The sequence below is a fragment of the Strongylocentrotus purpuratus genome, unplaced genomic scaffold (assembly GCF_000002235.5).
Source record: "Strongylocentrotus purpuratus isolate Spur 01 unplaced genomic scaffold, Spur_5.0 spur5_contig_852, whole genome shotgun sequence".
NCBI lineage: Eukaryota > Metazoa > Echinodermata > Echinoidea > Camarodonta > Strongylocentrotidae > Strongylocentrotus > Strongylocentrotus purpuratus.
The window spans coordinates 682743-703657 of record NW_022145560.1 but is presented as its reverse complement, the minus strand read 5'-3'; the positions used below and the strand labels follow the sequence as shown (position 1 = coordinate 703657).

Here is a 20915-nt window from a genome sequence, read left to right as displayed (position 1 = left end):
TAATACATGATAAGTGGAAGCAGCGTACACTTTTTGACCCTCAGGCTAGACGGATGCAGAAGCGGAGTTGAACCCCCTGTACAATTCATCCGCATGCAATGGAATAAAAGGATTTAATTTTGAATAGAGAAAGTCAACTAATTTTATGAATAGAGCGTCAACAGAAAAGAGCTGATCCACGAATTACCGAAGTCATCCAGTTCAAGAAAATGATTCTAAAGAAGAAGTACAAAAAAAAAAGTAGAAACAAATTTGAAGAAACAAGATGATAGACATATAAGGGGGAGGGGGGTTATATCGTGCCCTAATTGTCCCTGTTTCTATATTTAGGAGCACTTAAATGCAATATACAACTAACAATAATTTCGTCGTAAAAAGTAAATTACTAGCTGACCCCCGCCCCCCCCCCCCCTCCCACTCCATGAACGGAGGGATACCATGTGTGTTACCAAAATGTCCAGTAAAGCCGAGGGCTCTGCCAAAAATGCTTTTGATGGAGAATGAGAGAAAAATAGGGCTGAAAAAATGAAATAGAATTAATGTTTTCCAAGAGTAATTATTATGGCAAGATTTATGATCATCTATAAGTTTTCAAATGAAAGAGGGCGCAATAAAGAAAGGAACAAAATCAAGCTTCGTTAATTTAGCGCATGCGCAAACGAAACTTGGACTGACACTGGTTCGACGACGAACCGGCGAAATTACTTTGAGAAAATCATGTTTTTCAGAGAAATTTCATGAGACTTGAAACATCTAGCTTCAAATCCCTAATTTTGTTGTTTTGAAAAGCGTCATTTAGGTAAGTCTACTTAATTTGCAATTCATTTTGGGTCCTAATCATTGAGAAAGTTTGAAGAAATTTGTGATGGACTTTGTGTGCCCGCGCGAGTGAGGAGAGTACATGTGTGTGAGAAGTCAAATCTGCATGGGTAATGAATGGAGCAGCTGGGCTTTTGCAGGGAAAGATAAGTTGAGCAGATGCAAATTGGTCCTTCAATCCTCCCCGATGCACCGGGCAGCAAAAGTTGGCAAGGGTCCCTTATATTCTGCTACATTAATTTTGCAGTGCATGTGTGTTGAAATGACGTGAAAATGTTGTGTTATTCCGGGTCAGAATTCACAATTTTTGTTAAATTAACAGTTTTTGTTCAATTCAGAATTCACAACTATTTATTCAGAAAAAATGACAAAGATTAGAAATTAAATTGTTATTTTAGCAAGTTTATCATGTTTATAAAGTTGAGACTCAAAGTCAAGTCAAGAGTTTTAAATTTTAGATTAAGGTAGTTGAAGAAATCACTGTTAGTGTTGTCGGGTATTTAGGCTGTCAAAGCTGCTGTGGATATCCCCGATTATGTTCATGAAGCACCAAGATCTGTGAGAGAGAATACCAATCGTCTAGTCCCACTACAATGCCGAACAAACGCGTACTTGAACAGCTTCATACCAAATACATTAAGAGACTGGAACAGCCTCCCACTATACGTCAAAAACCTGAACTCTACACAAACCTTTAAAACTATGCCTCCAAAAGAACCTTGCATCAAATTAAAATGCACATGAGACTAAACATTAGTGCTTCTAAGCGATGTCTGGACACCAATTCTGAGATTCTGAAAAGATTATTTCTGCCTGTGTGATAAATCGATGAATTTGTTTGTAGCGTGTAAGTGTTAAGATCAAGATCTAACTCTAAATCTCTAGATCTAGAGTCTAAGGCAAGTCAATTTCAAAATTTCAAGTCGGTGCTGCATCTAGAATAGAATTTAAAGCTACCAAAATGAGAGCAAAAGAATAGGCAGCTACAAATGTGCTGTTGACATTCAATGGAGAGAGGGGCAAGACTAAGAAGATGGGTGCTAGTGGAGTTCCGTATCCATTTTTTTAGCAGTTTAATATCCATTCTTAGCAAATGAATTTTGGCCCAATTTTTAACTAATTTTAATCATAATCATATATTGCATTTTCCACCTGAATTTGGATCATATCTGACATCAGGAAACCTTCGTTTAGGCCTTCTATGTCGACGTCGTCGCTCAGTACAGTCTCTACACTGTAGTCCTGCACCTCAAACTGAAGCTATCAGTCCAAAATTATGCAGACTTCTCGTATGCGCGATACCATAAACCATACGAGAAGTCTGCATAATTTTGTACGCATAGCTTCAGTTTGAGGTACAGGACTATACAGTGTAGAGACGGTACTGAGCGACGCCGTCGACATCGAAGCCCTAAACGAAGGCTTCCCGATGTCTAATGTAATCCAAATTCAGGTGGAAAATGCATATATATAATTATGATTAAAATTAGTTAAAAATTGGGCTAAAATTCCTTTGCTAAGAATGGATTTTTAAACTGCAAACAAAATGGATACGGAACTACAAAAGCGCCAGAAGATGTGCTTGCAAGACAAATTTAGACGATTGATGACAAATCATGTGTAACGTTATTCCTGCTGCTTGAACAAGAATTTTATAGCATCAGCAATTAGCAATGTTCAAGTTGAAATGTGAGGGAGAAAATCTTAACTTTTTGAAGAGGATTTTAAAATCATAATTATCAATTTAACATCATAACAGACAGACATCTTTATTCAAGACTCCTTTTCTATTGTGCAACTTGCTACTTGCTTGGGTGAACCTGTCTTCTACTGTTTCTAGCTCCTAGCTCCTCCCCTCCCCCCCCCCCCCCCCCTCCATTAACACGTTGACTCCTAAATTATCTCATTCCCATATACTTAATACAGGACTCACCTCGTTCCCATTGGCAATGGGTTAAAAAAAAAAGAAAGAGAGAAGGCAACCTTGTAATTCATTCATTCTTTTCTTCAGGCAGATACAGAGTTAGGTGTCTAAAGAGCAGCAGAAGGACTCTGAAAAGATGGATTCTGACTCTGTTACTATGGAAACAGACGATGAAGACTCATCGCTTGAGGAGGAGGAGGAGGAAGAAGAGGAGGGGTTAGAACCTAAACAGGAAGTATGGGTTCAAAGTGGATCAGGTAAAAACAAATTATATGCCTTGGCTTACTGGAACCAGGGGCCTGTTTCACAAAACCTTTTTTCAATGACAAATGACAAAAATCAGTGACAAATCTGCTGATAACCAATCAGAAGCAAGGATTTCAGTAGCTTATAACAAAAACTGTCATTTGTAACTGATGACAAGTTTTGTGAAACGCCTCCCAGGTGGACGTTTCTCAAAATCGTCATAAGTCTACATGTAACTTCTTAGACATCCCATTGAAACGTGTTTTTATAGAATTAACACACGTTTCTATGGGTTGTCCACAAACTTAGACTTATGACGACTTTGAGAAACTGGCCCAAGGTGTTAAAGAGAAGGTTGAGTTCTGGGAAGAGGTGAAAGATAATTTGTGAGTGTTATCATTGTTATCATGCGAGTGTGGAAGAACATCAGCTAAAACATGTTCCCTGAAAAGCATGGCTCTTCAAATGCCTTCATATTCTAAATAAGGTATGTAACATCGTAAAAATCGGGACAGATTTTTACGCCACGTGTTCGTGTAGTACCATATACATCTTTCTGTGTACAGTGCTCTTAACTTTACCAAGACTTGGCCAAATTTCTTATCATTTTGATTTGCAGTACACACACCAATACTTATATGCTAGATGATCAACCTTTTCTGATCGATTCCACAACGTTTCTTTCACAATGCAATCGCATGACCATAACTCAACTTTATCTTTAAAGTCCAAGGGTTGAACATAACTACATGTAGATTCTCAGGTACACCTATGTAGATGGGATGGTCGGATGGCACACAACCACTAAGATACTCGCTCTAGAATTCTTGCAGTCTTATCAGAAATGTCAGAAATTTAGAATTTCCTGATTCTTGAAGTTGCAAACTTTTTTTTTTTTTTTTTTTTAATGCGCTAAAGCAACACCGCACACGCATCTTTACATTCCAGACATGCACCTGTTATGCTAACCGTAATTCATTCATTCATTCATTCATTTCGGTTTATTGAGTCAAAATTCCATAAAAAGAAATTACAAATACATCAATATGGAAAGTGGAAATGATCACAAATTAGTTCAAGGAATAAATTAACAATAATAATAATGGAAACTTCACTATATTGCACATCATACATAAAATAAATTGAATTTACAGTACATACATGGATGAGTAGGGAAAAAAAGAAGATAAAAAAGAGAGAATGGGCAAAGCATTTAATTTCCCTATCTCGTAACATTTAGATTTTAAACACAATTAATATAAATTGATATATACATGTATGAAACATGATTGTGATAATATCGGATAAACATGTTAATGGAATGCTAATTAATGAAGTTTTTGTTGTTGTTATTCTTATCTTGGTCACAGATTCTAAAAGTTACAAGCCAGTGCATTTGAACATCTCCTACCAGGTGGGCTCTGAGGACGCATCCAGTCAATCTAAGAAGGTAAGAACAGTCAAACCTCCTTTAGTGACTACCTGTATAGAAAGACCACCTGTCTACAAAGACCACATTGTTTGTTTCCTTGAAAATGGTTCTCATTGAAACATGTGCAGTCAAACCCGCTTTAGTGACTTCCTGTATAGAAAGACCACCTGTCTACAAAGACCACATTGTTTGCTTCCCTTGAAAATGGTTTCTCATTGAAAGATGTACTAAAGGAACCTGTACTTAAAGATCACTTTTCTTATCTCTCTTAGGTGGTCTTTATAAACAGGTTTTAATGTATTGTTTATTATGAACTGCACTTACGCTGCAAGCACATTTCAGTGTTTCGTCGGTTGTTGATAAGCCACTCAAAACATCCAACTTTGGAGTGTCGTTTCTTGAAACGCCGGCAGAAATTTCATTGAACGGTTTCGAAAAATCAGTGAAAGGTTCAGATTTTTGTAAACATCACTCTCCTCGTTTCCATGTGATCGCATGCAAAGCAGGGAGAAGTCTCTCATGCGCACTACTCACCAGAAAATCGTAATGAGCAAACTTGGAAGTTTAATGATGGGTTTTACCAGTAATGTAAATGGCAGTCCTCAAAATTTATCAAAATCTGCATGATCCTTTGAATTTGATAAATGATAATTTCTTTACGTTGATAATAGAGCGCTTTCGCAAAGAAAACGGAAGCAAAGATGACAGGAGAATCACGGCGACACAGCTCTTGGCCGCGTACGATCGTAACAAGCGCAGATTGTTTTTTCCGCTCGCGTTACCGTCGTCTTTGCCGACGTGTTTGGGAAAGCGCCCTAATGATAAATTTCATCTAGTTTATCTCACTTTTTTGTTTCCAGAATAAGGGTAATGACCTCACACGGTTGGCTGTCCTGCAGAGGCTGACCCCAGAGCTCCAGCAGGGGTATAGAAATCTGGGACCCGTTTCACAAGGCCTTTTTTCAATGTCAAATGACAAAAGTCAGTGACAAATCTGCTGATGACCAATCAGAAGCAAGGATTCAGTAGCTTATAACAAAAACTGTCATTTGTCACTGATGACAAGTTTAGTGAAACGTCCCTCTGGTTGATTTGACGGGGGAGTGCTCCAAGAGCTTTGCTTGGCCCTACATACATCGGGTAGACCCTGTGGCTGCATGATCCTTTGAATTTGATGAATGATAATGTCTCTACTTTTGATGATGATAATGATGGATTTCGTCTATTTTGTCTCGCCCTTTACAGAATAAGGGCAACGACCCCACAGCGTTGGCCGTCCTGCGGAGACTGACCCCAGAGCTCCAGCAGGGGTATAGAATCCTGGTAGATTTGATGGGAGAGCGGTCTAAGAGCTTTGCTTGGCCCTTCATGGACCGAGTAGACCCTGTGGCTCTCAAGCTGCCGGACTACTATGACAGGATCAAGACACCCATGTGGCTAACAAGAAGTAAGTGTCTCTATGTGGCTAACCAGAAGTAAGTGTCTTTGAGGGTTGGGCTAAAGCCGGAGTAGTGATATGATTGCAGGCTCCTCAGGGAGAACAGTTTTGATACTGATGACGTTACCCTGGGTTAAAAAAGACTTATTATTATTAGTAGTAGTATAGTCACAAATGGTTCCACAAAATGGCGAGGCATGGGCCCCACTGTACTACTTACAGCTACTTGCGCCCTCTATATAGCCAACAATGCCTAATCAGTGCCTGTTGGTCCCCCATGATCCCCTTTTTCTTAGGTTAATTGAAAGCTGATTTGGTGAGATAACACTTGTCAGTGACCATGCAGGGAGGTCTAATCCCCTGGCCAAACTAGTGCAGACGCGCTTTAAACTCTAGTCTGCCAGACTATTTGCCATCAGCGAGTATTATGCAAAAGCTGCTTCTGTTCTTATCGTTGTGAATGGATTGATGATGCACCACTACCGTCTACATAAATCATAGTCTCAAACTTCTCTTAACCCGTTCAACTCGGGAACCGAGATTTCTCGGGTCCCGAGGTACGTACTCACAAACGGGAACCGAGATTTCTCGGGTCCGAGCAAGGGCTTCTTTTATTGCAGAAAAATACATCTATTCACCTTCTAAATACAATATAAACTACCTGTATACAAACCTTGAACCTTTGGCTACATGCATCTCATTTTTTACCGACTGTAGATGCGTAATTTTTTATTTTATTACAAGTTTAGCATGAGAATGCACGAGTCCTTTTTCAGGATATTCGTGTAGAACACATGCAAGTCAGTTTACGTTATTTTCATAGATTTTCGGATTCGCTGCTGCTAGCTAGCTGGGTCTACTATGCCTAGGACTGTGTAAGCCGGACATAATGATTTTGCAAGCAGCGAATTCCACACTCGCTCTGGATACCTTTGTACTCGGCACGCGCGGATACACCGTTCAATGCATGAGCCTTCGCCTTATATGGTCATTGACGCCTATTCATGGTAACGGGCCGATTATTGAAAAGCTTATAGTATATTACAGTCTCGTTCGACCTAGCGCTCTCAGTTCAGTTTACTCATGCGTACGTATACAGGGTACCGGGCCGACCTATTATTGGGGAGATTAGCTAGTCTCGATATAGTCCATCCCATTGTTTCGTTTCAAGGTTGTCGGCTATTATTTACTTATCGTGCTATAAAGTGTCGGAGTTTTACTATTTAGTTCAGCTTTTTGATTTTCATGATAGTTGGTTGCACAAATTAGTTCTCAATTATTTGCTTATAACTGCTCTTTATCTATGTAAGATAGTTTCTCAAAATGTCTCGTCATCGGAGAAAGCCTATTTTTAGCGTTGAAGATGCTCGAGAAGCGATCCTTGACTCGGACTCAGAAAATGAATATACAAATGGACTTATCAAGCGAAGAAGAGTATTCATCGGACGTAGAAAATGAAGAATATGAAACAACGACATTCGATGATATTTCCATAAGTTATCTATAAAGCCTGTCGTCTCAAATTTTTTGACTCCACAGCTATCTTTTACGTCATTGTATTTACATGACAATACGCTTTTCATGTTATCAACTTGACCAATTTAGCGAATCATTCATGTATGGACCTCCTCTTTTATGAAAGGCTTATCCAGGCTCCCTCAGCTACCCCACGCTAAGGGGGAACAAAAGAATGTAAAGAAGTAACTACTCTGGAAGATTGCCGTTTTGAAAGAAGAGGATGTAGGCGTAAATAGGTCAATTTACATTACAATACAAACAACCACTCTAACTTATACACCTTTACGAGGGCATGTAACAGTTTTAGAGCAGGTTGAAGTAAAATATCTTGATCAACCTAAAGCCGGTCTTGGCTTGAGCGGGCATATGAAATGTTCAAATGTTATGTTCTGAAAAACGACCCCTTACTCTTCCTCTCTCTCCCTACGGAATATTACTCTTGTCTTGAGCAACTCCGGCGGTAAAGCCACGAATATGAGACTTTTCCCGGGCAAAGATGCTACCATTGTTGAAAAAAATGCAAGGCAACATAAAACAAGTTTTCTGGCAATGAAGAAAAGCGAGTGCAAGATGAAGAAAATAATTGTTATTATTATTATTACTATTTTATTACAATATTTTAAGCATCATCTTCATCATCATCATCATCACCATTATCATTATCATGTATGCATGTACATGCCATCTACAGAACTGATCATGAAACGAGGATTATCTAAGTTTTATTGACACGATAGGTTGAACAAGGACACAGATGGAGACGAAGACAAATAAAGTGAATTATCACGTTGTTTGCACTTCTTTCTTTATTGTTCCGTAATATAATGAATTACTATATTTTCAATATCATTTATTTTCGAATAAATAAAAGACTACCAATACTACTGCGATTAACTCCTTATTAGCCGCACCCTTTCAAAAAAAAAAAAAAACACAACAACGCGATACGGAAATAAAATACACTGAAGCACAATTCCAATTTCACGAAATTCCTGACGTATTCAGAGAGGGAAGGGGGAGAATAGAGACAGACAGACAGAGACAGACAGAGAAAGATAGATAAATAGATAGAAAGAGAGAGAGAGAGAGAGAGATGATTGTGATGAATTATGATTGTGTTCTAATCTCTGTCATTTATTTATCTCTTTCCATTACATACAAAACAAATAAAATATGCGTACAATGATATTTAATGATATTTGTCTCTCCGGTCACCCCCCCCCCCCCCCCAACTCTGATTTTTGTTTCTTCTTTATTTTGTCTCCTTTTTGTTTGATTATATCTTTTTGCTAAAGTATAATGTCCGACGTATAACATCAAGGATATGTTATAATAATTAATCTCAAGGAAGGGATGATGTCGGCATACATGCAAATGGCGGAATAGACAACATTATGAAGATGAAGATGGAAAACGACATAGACAGAGAGAAAGACGGACAGGGAGAGAGAGAGAGGGGGGGGGGGGGGGGGGGGGGGGGAGATAGAAAGTTGGACGTAGTCTGTACTGTATTTATTACTATGATATTTTTCTCACCGACCCCCCCCCCCCCCCCCCCTCAAGCTCACATTTTTTCTTTCCATTTTTTTGTTTTGTTTTGTTTATATCTTTGGGCTAAAGTATAATATCCGACGTATAATAGTACCGTCAATATAGCATAATAAACAATTTTTGTATCAATCAGTTTGATGCAACAGGGATTTACAATCAAAAGTTTTACTTGGTATAATTGTTGTTCGGTAATGTTCTTCTCATTTCGACATTATCAGCCGCTCGTTCTCTATTTCGTTTCCTATAATAAATATAAGATATAATGTGTACATCATCAGGGATAATTACGTTATAATAATTAATCTCAAGGAAGAGATCCTGCCGGCGTACAGGCAAATGGAGGAATAGAAAACATTATAAAAAAGATGAAGATGAAAAACGACATTGCCAGATAGACAGAAAGACAGAGAGAGAGAGAGAGAGAGAGGGGGAAAGAGAGAGAGAGAGAGAACGAGGGAGAGAGAGAGAGAGAAAGGGGAGGGGAAAGCTAGGGGGCGGGAGAGATAGAAAGTTGGACGTAGTCCGTACTGTATTTATTTATATAATATTTGTCTCTCTGATCACCCCCCCCCCCCCCAGCTCCGATTTTGTTTTTACCCTTTAGTTTGCCCTTTTTTTCTTCATCATATAGATATCTTTTCACTGAAGTATAATGTCCGACATATAATAGTATTGTAAATATAGCATTTTAAACATTTTTTTTATATCAATAAATTTGATGCAACAGAAATTTTCATTCAAAAGTTTTACTTTGGAAATATAATTATTGTTCAGTAATATTCTTCGCATCTCGACATTATCAGCCGCTCGTTCTCTATTTCGTTTCCTATAATAAATATAAGGTATAATGTGTACATCATCAGGGATAATTACGTTATAATAATTAATCTCAAGGAAGAGATGATGTCGGCATACAAGCAAACGGAGGAATAGAAAACATTTAATAAAAAAAGATGAAGATGGAAAACGACATTGCCAGATAAACAGAGAGACATATAGAGGGAGAGAGAGAGAGGGGGGAATAGAAAGAGAAAGAGAGAACGAGCGAGAGAGAGAGAGAGAGAGAGAGAGAGAGAGAAAGGGGAGGGGGAAGGGGGCGAAAGAGATAGAAAGTTGGACGTAGTCCGTACTGTATTTATTTATATGATATTTGTCTCTCCGATCATCCCCCCCCCCCACCCCAGCTCCGATTTTTGTCGCCTTTAGTCTGTCCTTTTTGTTATCATATAGATATCTTTTCGCTGAAGTATAATGTCCGACGTATAATAGTATAGTCAATATAGCATAATAAACAGTGTTTATATCAATTTGTTGCAACAGAGATTTTCATTCAAAAGTTTTACTTTGGAAATATAATTATTCGCATTTAGACATTATCAGCCGCTCGTTTTTCACTTCGCTCGCTATAATAAATATAAGGTATAATAAAGTGTGTACATCATCATTATAATAATCTATCTCAAAAAAGGAATGTTGCCGGCATACAAGCAAACGGCGGAACAAAATTGGCAGATAGACAGAGAAAGCGACCGAGTGAGAGATAGAGGGAGAGAGAGAGACACATAAGCAGAGAAAAAGAGAGAGAGAAACAATCATTTCTTATAATTATCTATTTTGTCTGTGACATTTTATCTTTATCACATATTCTTGTCCATTCCTTCCTTTATCGTGCATGATTGTTGTCTTTGAATGAGTGTTTCAGATAGGGTAAAGTCTGGCTTTACGTTATATGATTTTTATTTATGAGAATGTCGGAACGTGATCCCATTTAAAAATTTAAAAAACAGCAACGACAACTGCAATAACAACAAGACCCTTCCCTCCCCAAAAACAACATAAAGCAGGGTTATACATGAATACAAAGTCAGTTCATTGTTGTTGTTGTTGTTGTTTGGTATTATCGGCGTTTCATTCTTTTTTTAGAATATTTACGCCTTTCACTTTATTTATTTTTTTCTTCTATTTTTTGGTACTATTTGTAAATTCATACTCTTCTCTTTTTTTTGTTGATAATATAATCTCAGATCTGTCATCCAATTATTCAATTATACCCTTACCTTACTTCCGCTCTTTAGAGTTTATAGCCATGACAACGACCCGTACCCTCAGCAACGTTCATTGTTCCTCTTACGTAACTCAGCTGTGGGAACATGCATGGGCCAAAGACAAAGACAAAGCTCTTTTCGCACATTCTATATAGGTCCCAAATACTTGCAGACATTTCTGTGTCGGTTTTTTTTGTATTTATACTTTGTCAATACATATACTTACAAACTACAATTGTCAAAATTTGGCAATATATTCATACATATTGATATTTATATGGCATAAACATGCTCAAAGCGCTTTACATTAGTAAATAAAACAAACTAATTATTTTGCTCTCCAAATGGCACATCGGTATAGTCTGTACTGTATTTATTTATTATTATTCTATTTTGTCTCTCCTTTCACCCCAACCCTCCCCCATTCTGGATTCTTCTTTAGTTTCATTTTATCATGTCTATATCTTTTCGCTATAGTAATACAATGTCCGACAAAATAATATTATAACCGTCAATTTAGGCTGGTAAATTATTTCATATGAATATGATGCAACAGAGATTTACATTCAAATCCTTAATTTCTTATAAATTGTGTATTTTTCTCATAAAATTGAGTATCTAAATAAAAAGAGAAAGAAGAAGAACAAAATAAGAATGAGGCGAAGAAGAAGAAGAAAAGATAACGAAGAAGAAAACCCTACGAAAGAGCTGAAAGAACTGAGAGGCTTGGAGCACAGCAGAGAACGACCGTGCAACGTGTTCTCGACATGACAAGACCAGATTGGCAAATGATCTGCGCATGCGCTAGGTTCCCGTTAGTCGAAGCCTCTGGCCGCTTGAACGCACACGCATTGTGGCGCGCGCTGAGCGGTCTCACGGTACGGCGTGTTCGATTTTTAATCTCGTTTGTGAGGTGGCTATCAGGCTGAATAATGCCGAGCTGAACGGGTTAAAAGGCATCATACTCTGCTTTAAAACACAGTGCAGTATTTGTTGACAATGACATGCCACCAGTTGTGTGTGTACCAACTGAAATGCATGGTGTCGGCTCCTCACATGTTCAATATTAAAGGTATCGTTTAACAATGTTTTCAGTTTTAACAAATCTGAGATGCATGGCCCTATGTGTTATCAGTGTAATATGAAAAATTCAAAATGATATCTTTGAGCGACCGGTTTCACCATCCCGGGTACTCATTTTCCCCAGTGGACTGTAGTGTTATAAAAACCCTTGGAAAAAAGGTTTTTGAAATTTTGATTTCCAATCATAAATATCTTGATAATCAGACAGGTAATCATCTTGTAAAATTCATAGGATTCCTGACTGACCTAAAGGTTTTTCATTATGATTGCAGCAAAAGCTAAATCCAGGATTTTGTTTAGAATCTGAGGCAGAGATACCCAATCTCTTTAATGCTGACTTTGCTCCCACTTGTTTTGTTTTTTCCTCCAGTTGAAGAGAAGTTTGAGGATGTGGAGTACACCTCCCTCACTGAGTTCATCGCTGATTTCAGGCAGATCTTTGCGAACTACTACCAGCTTCTCACATGTACAATATTAATGCGACTTTGCTCCCAATTGTTTTTTTCTTCCTTTAGTTGAAGAGAAGTTTGAGGATGTGGAGTACACCTCCATCACCGAGTTCGTAGCTGATGTCAGGCAGATCTTTGAGAACTGCTACCGCTACAACGGACTCAAGCACATGGTCTCTCGTCAAGCACAGATGATGGAGTGCCATTTTGAGCAGAAGCTCACTCAACTCTCAAGGTGAGAAAGAATGTTAGTTGAGAGCTGAGTTAATGAGATAGCCACCTGTTAGTGACCTCGCTGTGTGGTCTTATCCCTTCTGACCCAGTAGTATTGATGGTCTTTAAGTGAATATGTTGTGGCATGTACAGGGCCTTTTTGAGTAGCTCACTTGGTGTTAGAATAGAGTTTGAGTTTCCATACAAGGATAGTCGAATTGCAATGAACTCAAGCAGATCGTCTCTCGTCAGGCACAGATGATGGAGTGCCATTTTGAGCAGAAGCTCACTCAACTCTCAAGGTAAATAAAAAGTTTGAGTTGGCTTTCAAGAAACAATAAATGGTTTGTTATAATTATGCCTAAACAAAAAAGATGTTGTAATGCCCGTTACATGCCAAAACATGGGTCAGAAATCTTCTCTTTTTCAAAACTTTTTTTTCCTTCTTGTTTTCTCTAAAACGGTAAAAACAAAAGAGCCGACCGTAGATTTAAAAAATGTTGGGTCGGTCGCAAAGGGCAATACAACATCTTTGTCTTTTAGACCTTACAAATGGCCTACCTTTTGAATATGACATTTGATATCACTGCATGATATTTATGTTGGCAGTATACGTTGGAACCTTCTGTTGAATGTTAACATACGGCTGGCTGCAGATCACTTTTGAATGCTACACTCAACTCAAACCCATTGGTTTGTGATGGTCATAATGCTGCAGGGAGCCTGTGACTTTGAGCACTCTCTCGCTCTTTGTTATAAATACCCAGTACTTGTAATCCTGTAATGAAAACTCGCTAAGATTATAATACTTTCATTTATGTTTATGGTATGTTTATACGGTGATAAGTAATGTTTTAACCTCTTACCGCTATTCTTCCAGGCATATACGAGACAAGACTCATTTCCATGGAAACAATGACCCGCAAACTGCAGAGCAAGATACCGCCATGAGCTCAACATTTGGTAAGTGTGAACTAGGCTAGTCTGAACACAGTATTAGTATACAAATAATACACAGCAGTGAGGGCATTAGTAAAAAATTACCCACACAAGGTACATTTGGAACAGTCTAACACGCCCAAGGCAGTAGCCGAAGGTGTTTGGACTGTTTTGAAGGTATCGAGTATGGGTAATTTTACTAATGCCCGAACAGAATTTTTTTTTTTAAATTTGTTTTATAAGATTTTTAATTTTTTTTGTTGTAAAATGATGTTTTATTACATGATTTGGATAATGACCGGTCATTAGAATTGGATAATGACCGGTCATTATCCAAATTACGTGTTAGGCAAAATAAATGCCTGGTCACGTGTATGCTTTTAACCAATCATTTGATTAGGATCCATGTCATCATCTTATAATGTGTTCTAAGCCGTGACCCTCCCAATCATTGTAGTATTCACTTTACCATTGTGTTATGCAAAAGAGGTGTCGTGTTCAAGTTGATGTGTCTCCGGACTGTCGATCCCAAGGTCCACGGCACTAATGTCCTTTGGCAAGACACAACAGTCTACATTTGCCACAGCCAACCCAGGTTCTGTAAATGGGTACCTAGCAGGAATTAATTCTTTAAATGCCAGAGCGCCCTAATGGCAGCCATGCTAAAGCCAGGTGATAATCGGGAGTGCCTGGAGTGTCGAGTCTAACAGAAATGAGCGCTATACAAGAACCCAATATTATTACTATACTATTCACCATTGTATACTATTCACTTCACAGTGCACACACAAGTTCTTATGGGTGAAGCAAATTGTTAGGGTAGGGATAATTTTCTCTGATATAGATTTCATGAATGCAAAAATACCAACTGTCTGTAGGTGAACCAAATGACTATCATGTGAAAATGGACAGTTTTCTAGTAATAAAATGAAAAGACAGTTTGTCACCATATTTCACAGGTTTATGCTATGGCACCGAGTGTTCTGCAGTCATTTTTTCCTACACTAACTTTCATCTGATTTGGCTCTTCATATTCAAATCATTTGTAAAGTAGTTTGTAACTTTACGCACACTTTTTATGACACACCCCAGAACCTGAATCACTTCCGATCCTCAACTTTATATCTTTGACTTACAGGGATCCGGTAACTTTGTCTCAGATTCTGAAACAAAATCCTGGACTTAGCTCATGCTGCAATGATAATTATAAACCTTTATGTCAGTCAGGAACCCCATGACTTTTACAAGCCGATCGCCTGTCTGATTATCAAGATATTTATGATAGGAAATCGAAATTTCATAATACCACAGTCTATTGGGGAAAACGAGTACCGGTATGGTAAAACCGGTCACTCAAAGATTTTTACTTTGTTGAGGCACTTCTTGATCATTTTTAAGAGCAATTTTTTTTTAGGGCTTCAATATTACACCATATCACAGACACTGATAACATGTAGAGACGTGCATCTCAAATTTAACATTGTAAATGTTGGATCATATTTCTTGCATTTCTAATACTCACAATTGTCTGTTAACAGGGAGGAGGGTCAGTCAGAGAATCCTTGAAAACAGGAACACCATGTCACCCGTTGCAAACTTCATGGAGAAACAGCTAGAGAAGGAAGAAGAAGAGAGGAGAAAGCAGAGGATAATAGAAAGGAAAGCTGAGCTGGAGAGACTGAACAGGCGACTGGTAGAATGGGAGAAGGATGAACTCTTGAAGGAGCCGCTCGGGACCCAGCTGAAGTCCATGTGGGAGGTGCGACACTTTCTTGATTTGATTTGATTTATTGGTTTCTGCATCTTTTTTCTTTTTTTCATCATACATTTTCATGAACATAATATGGTTTGATATATATATCAAATATTTTAACTGTTTATAATTTTATACAGATTATAAACAAAATTAAACAAATATATTGAATGTATAATTAACATACATTAGATGCAGCAGGGCTACAGAAATAAGCAAAGTAGCTTGACGTGCCCGCAGCTCCTCAACTTACATACAACAATAAACATAAGAATAAAAATAGTGACTTGCAGAGAAGAAAAGGAAAGGGGAGAGAAGGAGCGTTGGTAATGATACAATAAATCTCATACATCTGCTGATTGAATGCAGGTTCATTCATGGATGGATAAATGATGCTAGGTCATGGTTTCTTCTCAGAATACTCTTCACAGCATTTTTGACCTGCTTGCAAAGTTTTTTTTTATTGAAGATAGATAGATAGAAATGGTTTTTATTAAAAAGATCATCGCAGCCAATGGCTGAATTACGAACCATTTCACAAAGATACAATACAATTGCAATTCAAAGTTGAAATAACACAAAATATGACATAAATATAACATCAAACATATAGACATACATAAAAATCCATTGATCAAAATTCAAATTAGAGAAAGGGAGAGGTATAGGAGAGGGAGAGTTGGAGTGATGACAAAGAGAGAGGAAGAGAGAAAGAAAGAGCGAGAGAGACAGAGAGAGAGAAGGGGGACGAAAGAGAGAGACGGAAAGATAGAGAGAGAGAGAGGCAGAGCGATGTAGAGGGGAAGAGACAGACAAAGGGTACCTTATCATTACAGATGAGGGGAGATGGCAAGAAATATTTAGCAATGCATTAAATCGAGATAAAAACTATCAAAAGTCATTCACATAGTTCAATCATGGACTGTGAAGTTCTAAAAAAACAATTTATATTGGTACTACATTCTATTGAAAAGATTTATAAAGTAAGGAAGAGAGCTGCACTGGTAGCGTTTTTGTCTCGCCTGTGTAGCAAAAAGCGAGACATAGGCGCCGCTTTTCCGGAGACGGCGGCGACGGCGTCAACATCAAAAACTTAACCTAAGGTTAAGTTTTTGGATTTTTGATATTATTTTGAAAGTATAAGTTCTTAGTCAATGAAACTTGGGACTATAGGGTTATCAAGTATCATCAATCATGTGAGGAGAATTTCAGGTCACTAAGTTAAGGTCAAAGGTCATTTTAGGTCAACAAACTTAGACTTTGTTGTGGCATTAACATCAAGATTTTGAATTTTTAGCATATTTTCAAAATTATTTGTTCAAATTCCATGTTACTTGTACCCAAGGGTTATCAAGTATCACAACTCATATGACACAAATTCCGGGTCACAAGGTCAAAGGTCATTTTAGGTCAGTAGACTTGGATTATGTTTTCACAACTTACTATGAGAATTAATAAATCAATTTTTTTTATTAATTTGTTCATATTTCATTCAAGTTATCAATCGTGGTACAATTAATAGTAAATAATTCTTCTGATGATTCTTAGTCAATATTCACATGAAAATGCTGATTATATTCAGAGGATCTCATTTTGGGGGTCCTGCTAATGGACCACCCTGCATATAAATAATGTTCCAACCTCAATTGTTCATCATAACGAATTGCGTAATGCAGACGAGACCGCCGAGAGTGTTTCCCTTGTTTTTACACCTTCTTTCCCTCTTTTGAGACCATTGATGATGATGGAAATTCTCCAATAGCCTGTATTAGCACTATTTCCCTCCAATTTCACCTTCCTTTTGTATTACCATTGAAGATTGTACCAGTCTGTGTTTGATATGATCTGAAAAGAATATGTACAATCTGTCTGTTTGATTTTATTTGATTTCTGCATTTTTCAACATATCAGAAAGAAATATACAAACCAGGTACTATTACTAATACTAGGTACACACACATATATATATATATATATATATATATATATTATTATTACAATAGTTTAAAATACACATATAATCATATCATGATATAAATCAATTAAATAATTAAATAATTTTCAAAACACCAAATGTCACAATTCATTTCGAAATTGAAAAATTCAGGAGGCCGCAATCTTAAAGGTAAAGACCAGTTTTGGAAACGCCCCCCTCTCAAAAAATGAAATGGAAGCTCTTATTACCAATTATGTGAAAAAATATGTTTTGACTAATACGTGATCATACAAATTTTGCCGAGAAACCGCCTACTAATTGATCTATTTGGTAAATTATTATATCTATGTGGACCTGATAGATATAACGCATGTGTCGCACACGTGCAGGGTTAGTCCCATAGACGTCTTTCTGTGTACACTGCTTGTAACTTTACCAAGACTTGGCCAAATTTCTTATCATTTCAATGATTCCAGAACCTTGCAGTACACACCAATACTTATATGCTAGATGATCAACCTTTTCTGATCGATTCCACAACGTTTCTTTCACAATGCAATCGCAAGACCAGAAATGATCTTTATCTTTAAACATGATTGCAAATGCTATCCTAACTCCTACTATCTTTGTAGATTCCAGCTATTGGACAGTTCTTCAAGCTTTGCCGTGAGAATATGTACCTGCCAGAGTTCTCTCTCTTTGAACTAGAGAGGGCTCTTGTCCTCCCACAGTCCAGCCAACTTGTAGCGCGTATCTTCACCAATGTTCTCACAACGCGATACAACCGCAAAAGGTAAGTGTGTACTAAAGATTAAAGAGAAGGTTGAGTGCTGGGAAGAGGTGACAAATGATTTGTGAGCGTTATCTTTGTTATTATGCAAGTGTGGAAGAACATCAGATAAAACATGTTCCCTGAAAAGCATGGCTCTTCAAATGCCTTCATATTCTTAATATGGCATGTAACAACATAAAAATCAGGACAGATTTTCATGCCACATGTTCGTGTAGCCCCATATACATATTTCTGTGTACAGTGCTTGTAACTTTACCAAGACTGGGCAAAGTTACTTATCATTTTGCTGATTCCTGAACCTTGCAGTACACACCAATACTTATATGCTAAACGATCAACCATTCTGATCGATTCCACACCATTTCTTTCACAATACATAAAGACCACCTGTCTATAAAGACCACATTATTTGCTACCCTTGAAAATGGTTTCTCATTGACACATGTACTACAGGCACCTGTCTACAAAGATCACATTTTTGGTTTCCTTGAAAATTGTTTCTCATTGAAACATGTTCTGAAGGAACCTGTACATAAGACCTCCTGTCTATAAATACCACATTATTTGCTACCCTTGAAAATGGTTTCTCATTGGAACATGTACACTGTACTATAGACACCTGTCTACAAAGACCACACTTTTAGTTTCACTTGAATAAACGGTTTCTCTTTTAAACCTGTACATAAAGACCACCTGTACATAAAGACCACCTGCCTATAAAGACCACTTTTCTTGTCTCCCTTGAGTGGTCTTTATAGACAGGTTTCACTGTATTATTTTGTTCATATTTTCTACAGGGTTTCTATTAAGCCTCCGATGCCTTACGAGTTCTGGCAAGACAAGAAACATGAACTATAGGCACCTGTCTACAAAGACCACCTGCCTGTAAAGACCACTTTTCTTGTCTCCCTTGGGTGGTCTTTATAGACATGTTTCACTTCACGGTCAAACCTGCTTTAGTGACCACATTTGTTGTTTCCCTTGAAAATAGTTTCTCATTGAATCATGTACTAAACGAACCTGTCTACAAAGACCACTTTTCTAGTCTCCCTTGAGTGGTCTTTATAGACAGGTTTGACTGTATAAGGACATTTTGTTCCTATTTTCTACAGGGTATCTAAAAAGCCTGCCATGCCTTACGAGTTCTGGCAGGACAAGCTGAGGAAGAAGCTAGACATCTGGTACGCCTTCCTTAACGTTGACAGTGCTACAAGACAAAGCGTGAGTCCAGGGGGGCATTTCACAAAACTTGTCATCAGTGACAAATGACAGGTTTTGTTATAAGCTACTGACATCCTTGCTTCTGATTGGTTAACAGCAGATTTGTCATCGATTTTTGTCATTTGTCATTGAAAAAAGGCCTTTTGAAACGGGTCCCAGGGGGGTGTTTTACAAAACTTGTCATCAGTGACAAATGACAGGTTTTTGTTATAAGCTACTGACATCCTTGCTTCAGATTGGTTAACAGCAGATTTGTCACTGATTTTTGTCATTTGTCATTGAAAAAAGGCCTTGTGAAACGGGTCCCAGGGGGGTGTTTCACAAAACTTGTCATCAGTGACAAATGACAGTTTTTGTTATAAGCTACTGAAATCCTTGCTTCTGATTGGTTATCAGAAGATTTGTCATTGATTTTTGTCATTTGTCATTGAAAAAAGGCCTTGTGAAACGGGTCCCAGGGGGGCATTTTACAAAACTTGTCATCAGTGACAAATGACAGGTTTTTGTTATAAGCTACTGAAATTCTTGCTTCTGATTGGTTAACAGCAGATTTATCACTGATTTATGTCATTTGTCATTGAAAAAAGGCTTTGTGAAACACCTTCCTCAACGACGAAAGTGCTACAAGACAGAGCCTTAGTCAAGATAATCATACTTCACTGGGCCCTGTTTCATGAAAGTTTATCAATAACAAGTTACAAGCTACTGTTATAAGCTACTGAAATCAAGGCATCTGATTGGCTGAGAGCAAAATTATCATAAAAATTAAGCATTTGTTATGGATAACAAGTTTTATGAAACTGGCCCCAGAATCAAATTGCCATGTGGTTTATGTGTGTAGAATTCTGCAACCCAATCACAACCCAGGCTCTCAGCTCGTAACCCATACTAACTTTGTCTACAGGGTGTGTCGGTTTTAGTTTGTAGAGGTTGTGTTTTAGGCCCTTTTTTCATTTAAACAAATCTAGGGGCCCATGGTCACTGGGCCCAGGAAAGTGTCGATTCCTCCTTGACCATGTATTTTGGATGAAAATACAATTGAACAATCTAAACACATCCTTGACTTATATTTATCTATTTGGATATACACTATGAACTTGACGGACAAATAAAGAGGACAAAATAAACAGTTCCTCTTTCTACCCTCAACAATTGCTGTGGTAGACAAAGGAACATCCCTTCACTGCTATTATGTAAAAATTTGTAGAACAGGTGAATATGCATGTGACACATGTTCTACACATTTTTGCATAATAGCACTGAAGGTATTTTCCTTTGTCTACCACAGCATTTGTTGATGGTACAATGAGGAACTGTATATTTTGTCCTCTTTCTTTGTCCGTCATGTTCATAGTGATAACAGTTAACAAGTTAAAGTCGTAATGTATAAAAGGTTGGATAATCCTTGGGCATGATCAATCAGAAAATTGCTTGTCTGTGATTGAAAGAGTTGAATCTTTTTATTTATTTAATTTATTTAATTTATTTCTTTATTTATGCATGTTCACGATTTCACAATTCATTGAAGTTAACATGACATGAAAAATGAATATAA

General features: G+C 37.6%; 1 protein-coding gene across 2 annotated transcripts in view; it reads left to right on the top strand.

Moving 5' to 3' along the window:
- Positions 1–659: 659 nt before the first annotated feature.
- Positions 660–20915, top strand: part of LOC105440611 — a 36605-nt gene continuing 16349 nt past the window's right edge. Inside the window, exons 1-9 of one of the 2 annotated variants that reach the window (XM_030995200.1) lie at positions 660–799; positions 2835–3000; positions 4360–4439; positions 5667–5868; positions 12572–12740; positions 13599–13681; positions 15196–15416; positions 17979–18139; positions 19252–19360. In XM_030995200.1, the coding sequence (XP_030851060.1) occupies positions 2880–3000; positions 4360–4439; positions 5667–5868; positions 12572–12740; positions 13599–13681; positions 15196–15416; positions 17979–18139; positions 19252–19360 (1146 nt within the window). In that variant the 5' untranslated portion in view covers positions 660–799; positions 2835–2879. Of the gene's footprint in view, positions 800–2830; positions 3001–4359; positions 4440–5666; positions 5869–12571; positions 12741–13598; positions 13682–15195; positions 15417–17978; positions 18140–19251; positions 19361–20915 lie in introns of both variants that reach the window. The other variant, XM_030995196.1, reaches the window with a different exon arrangement.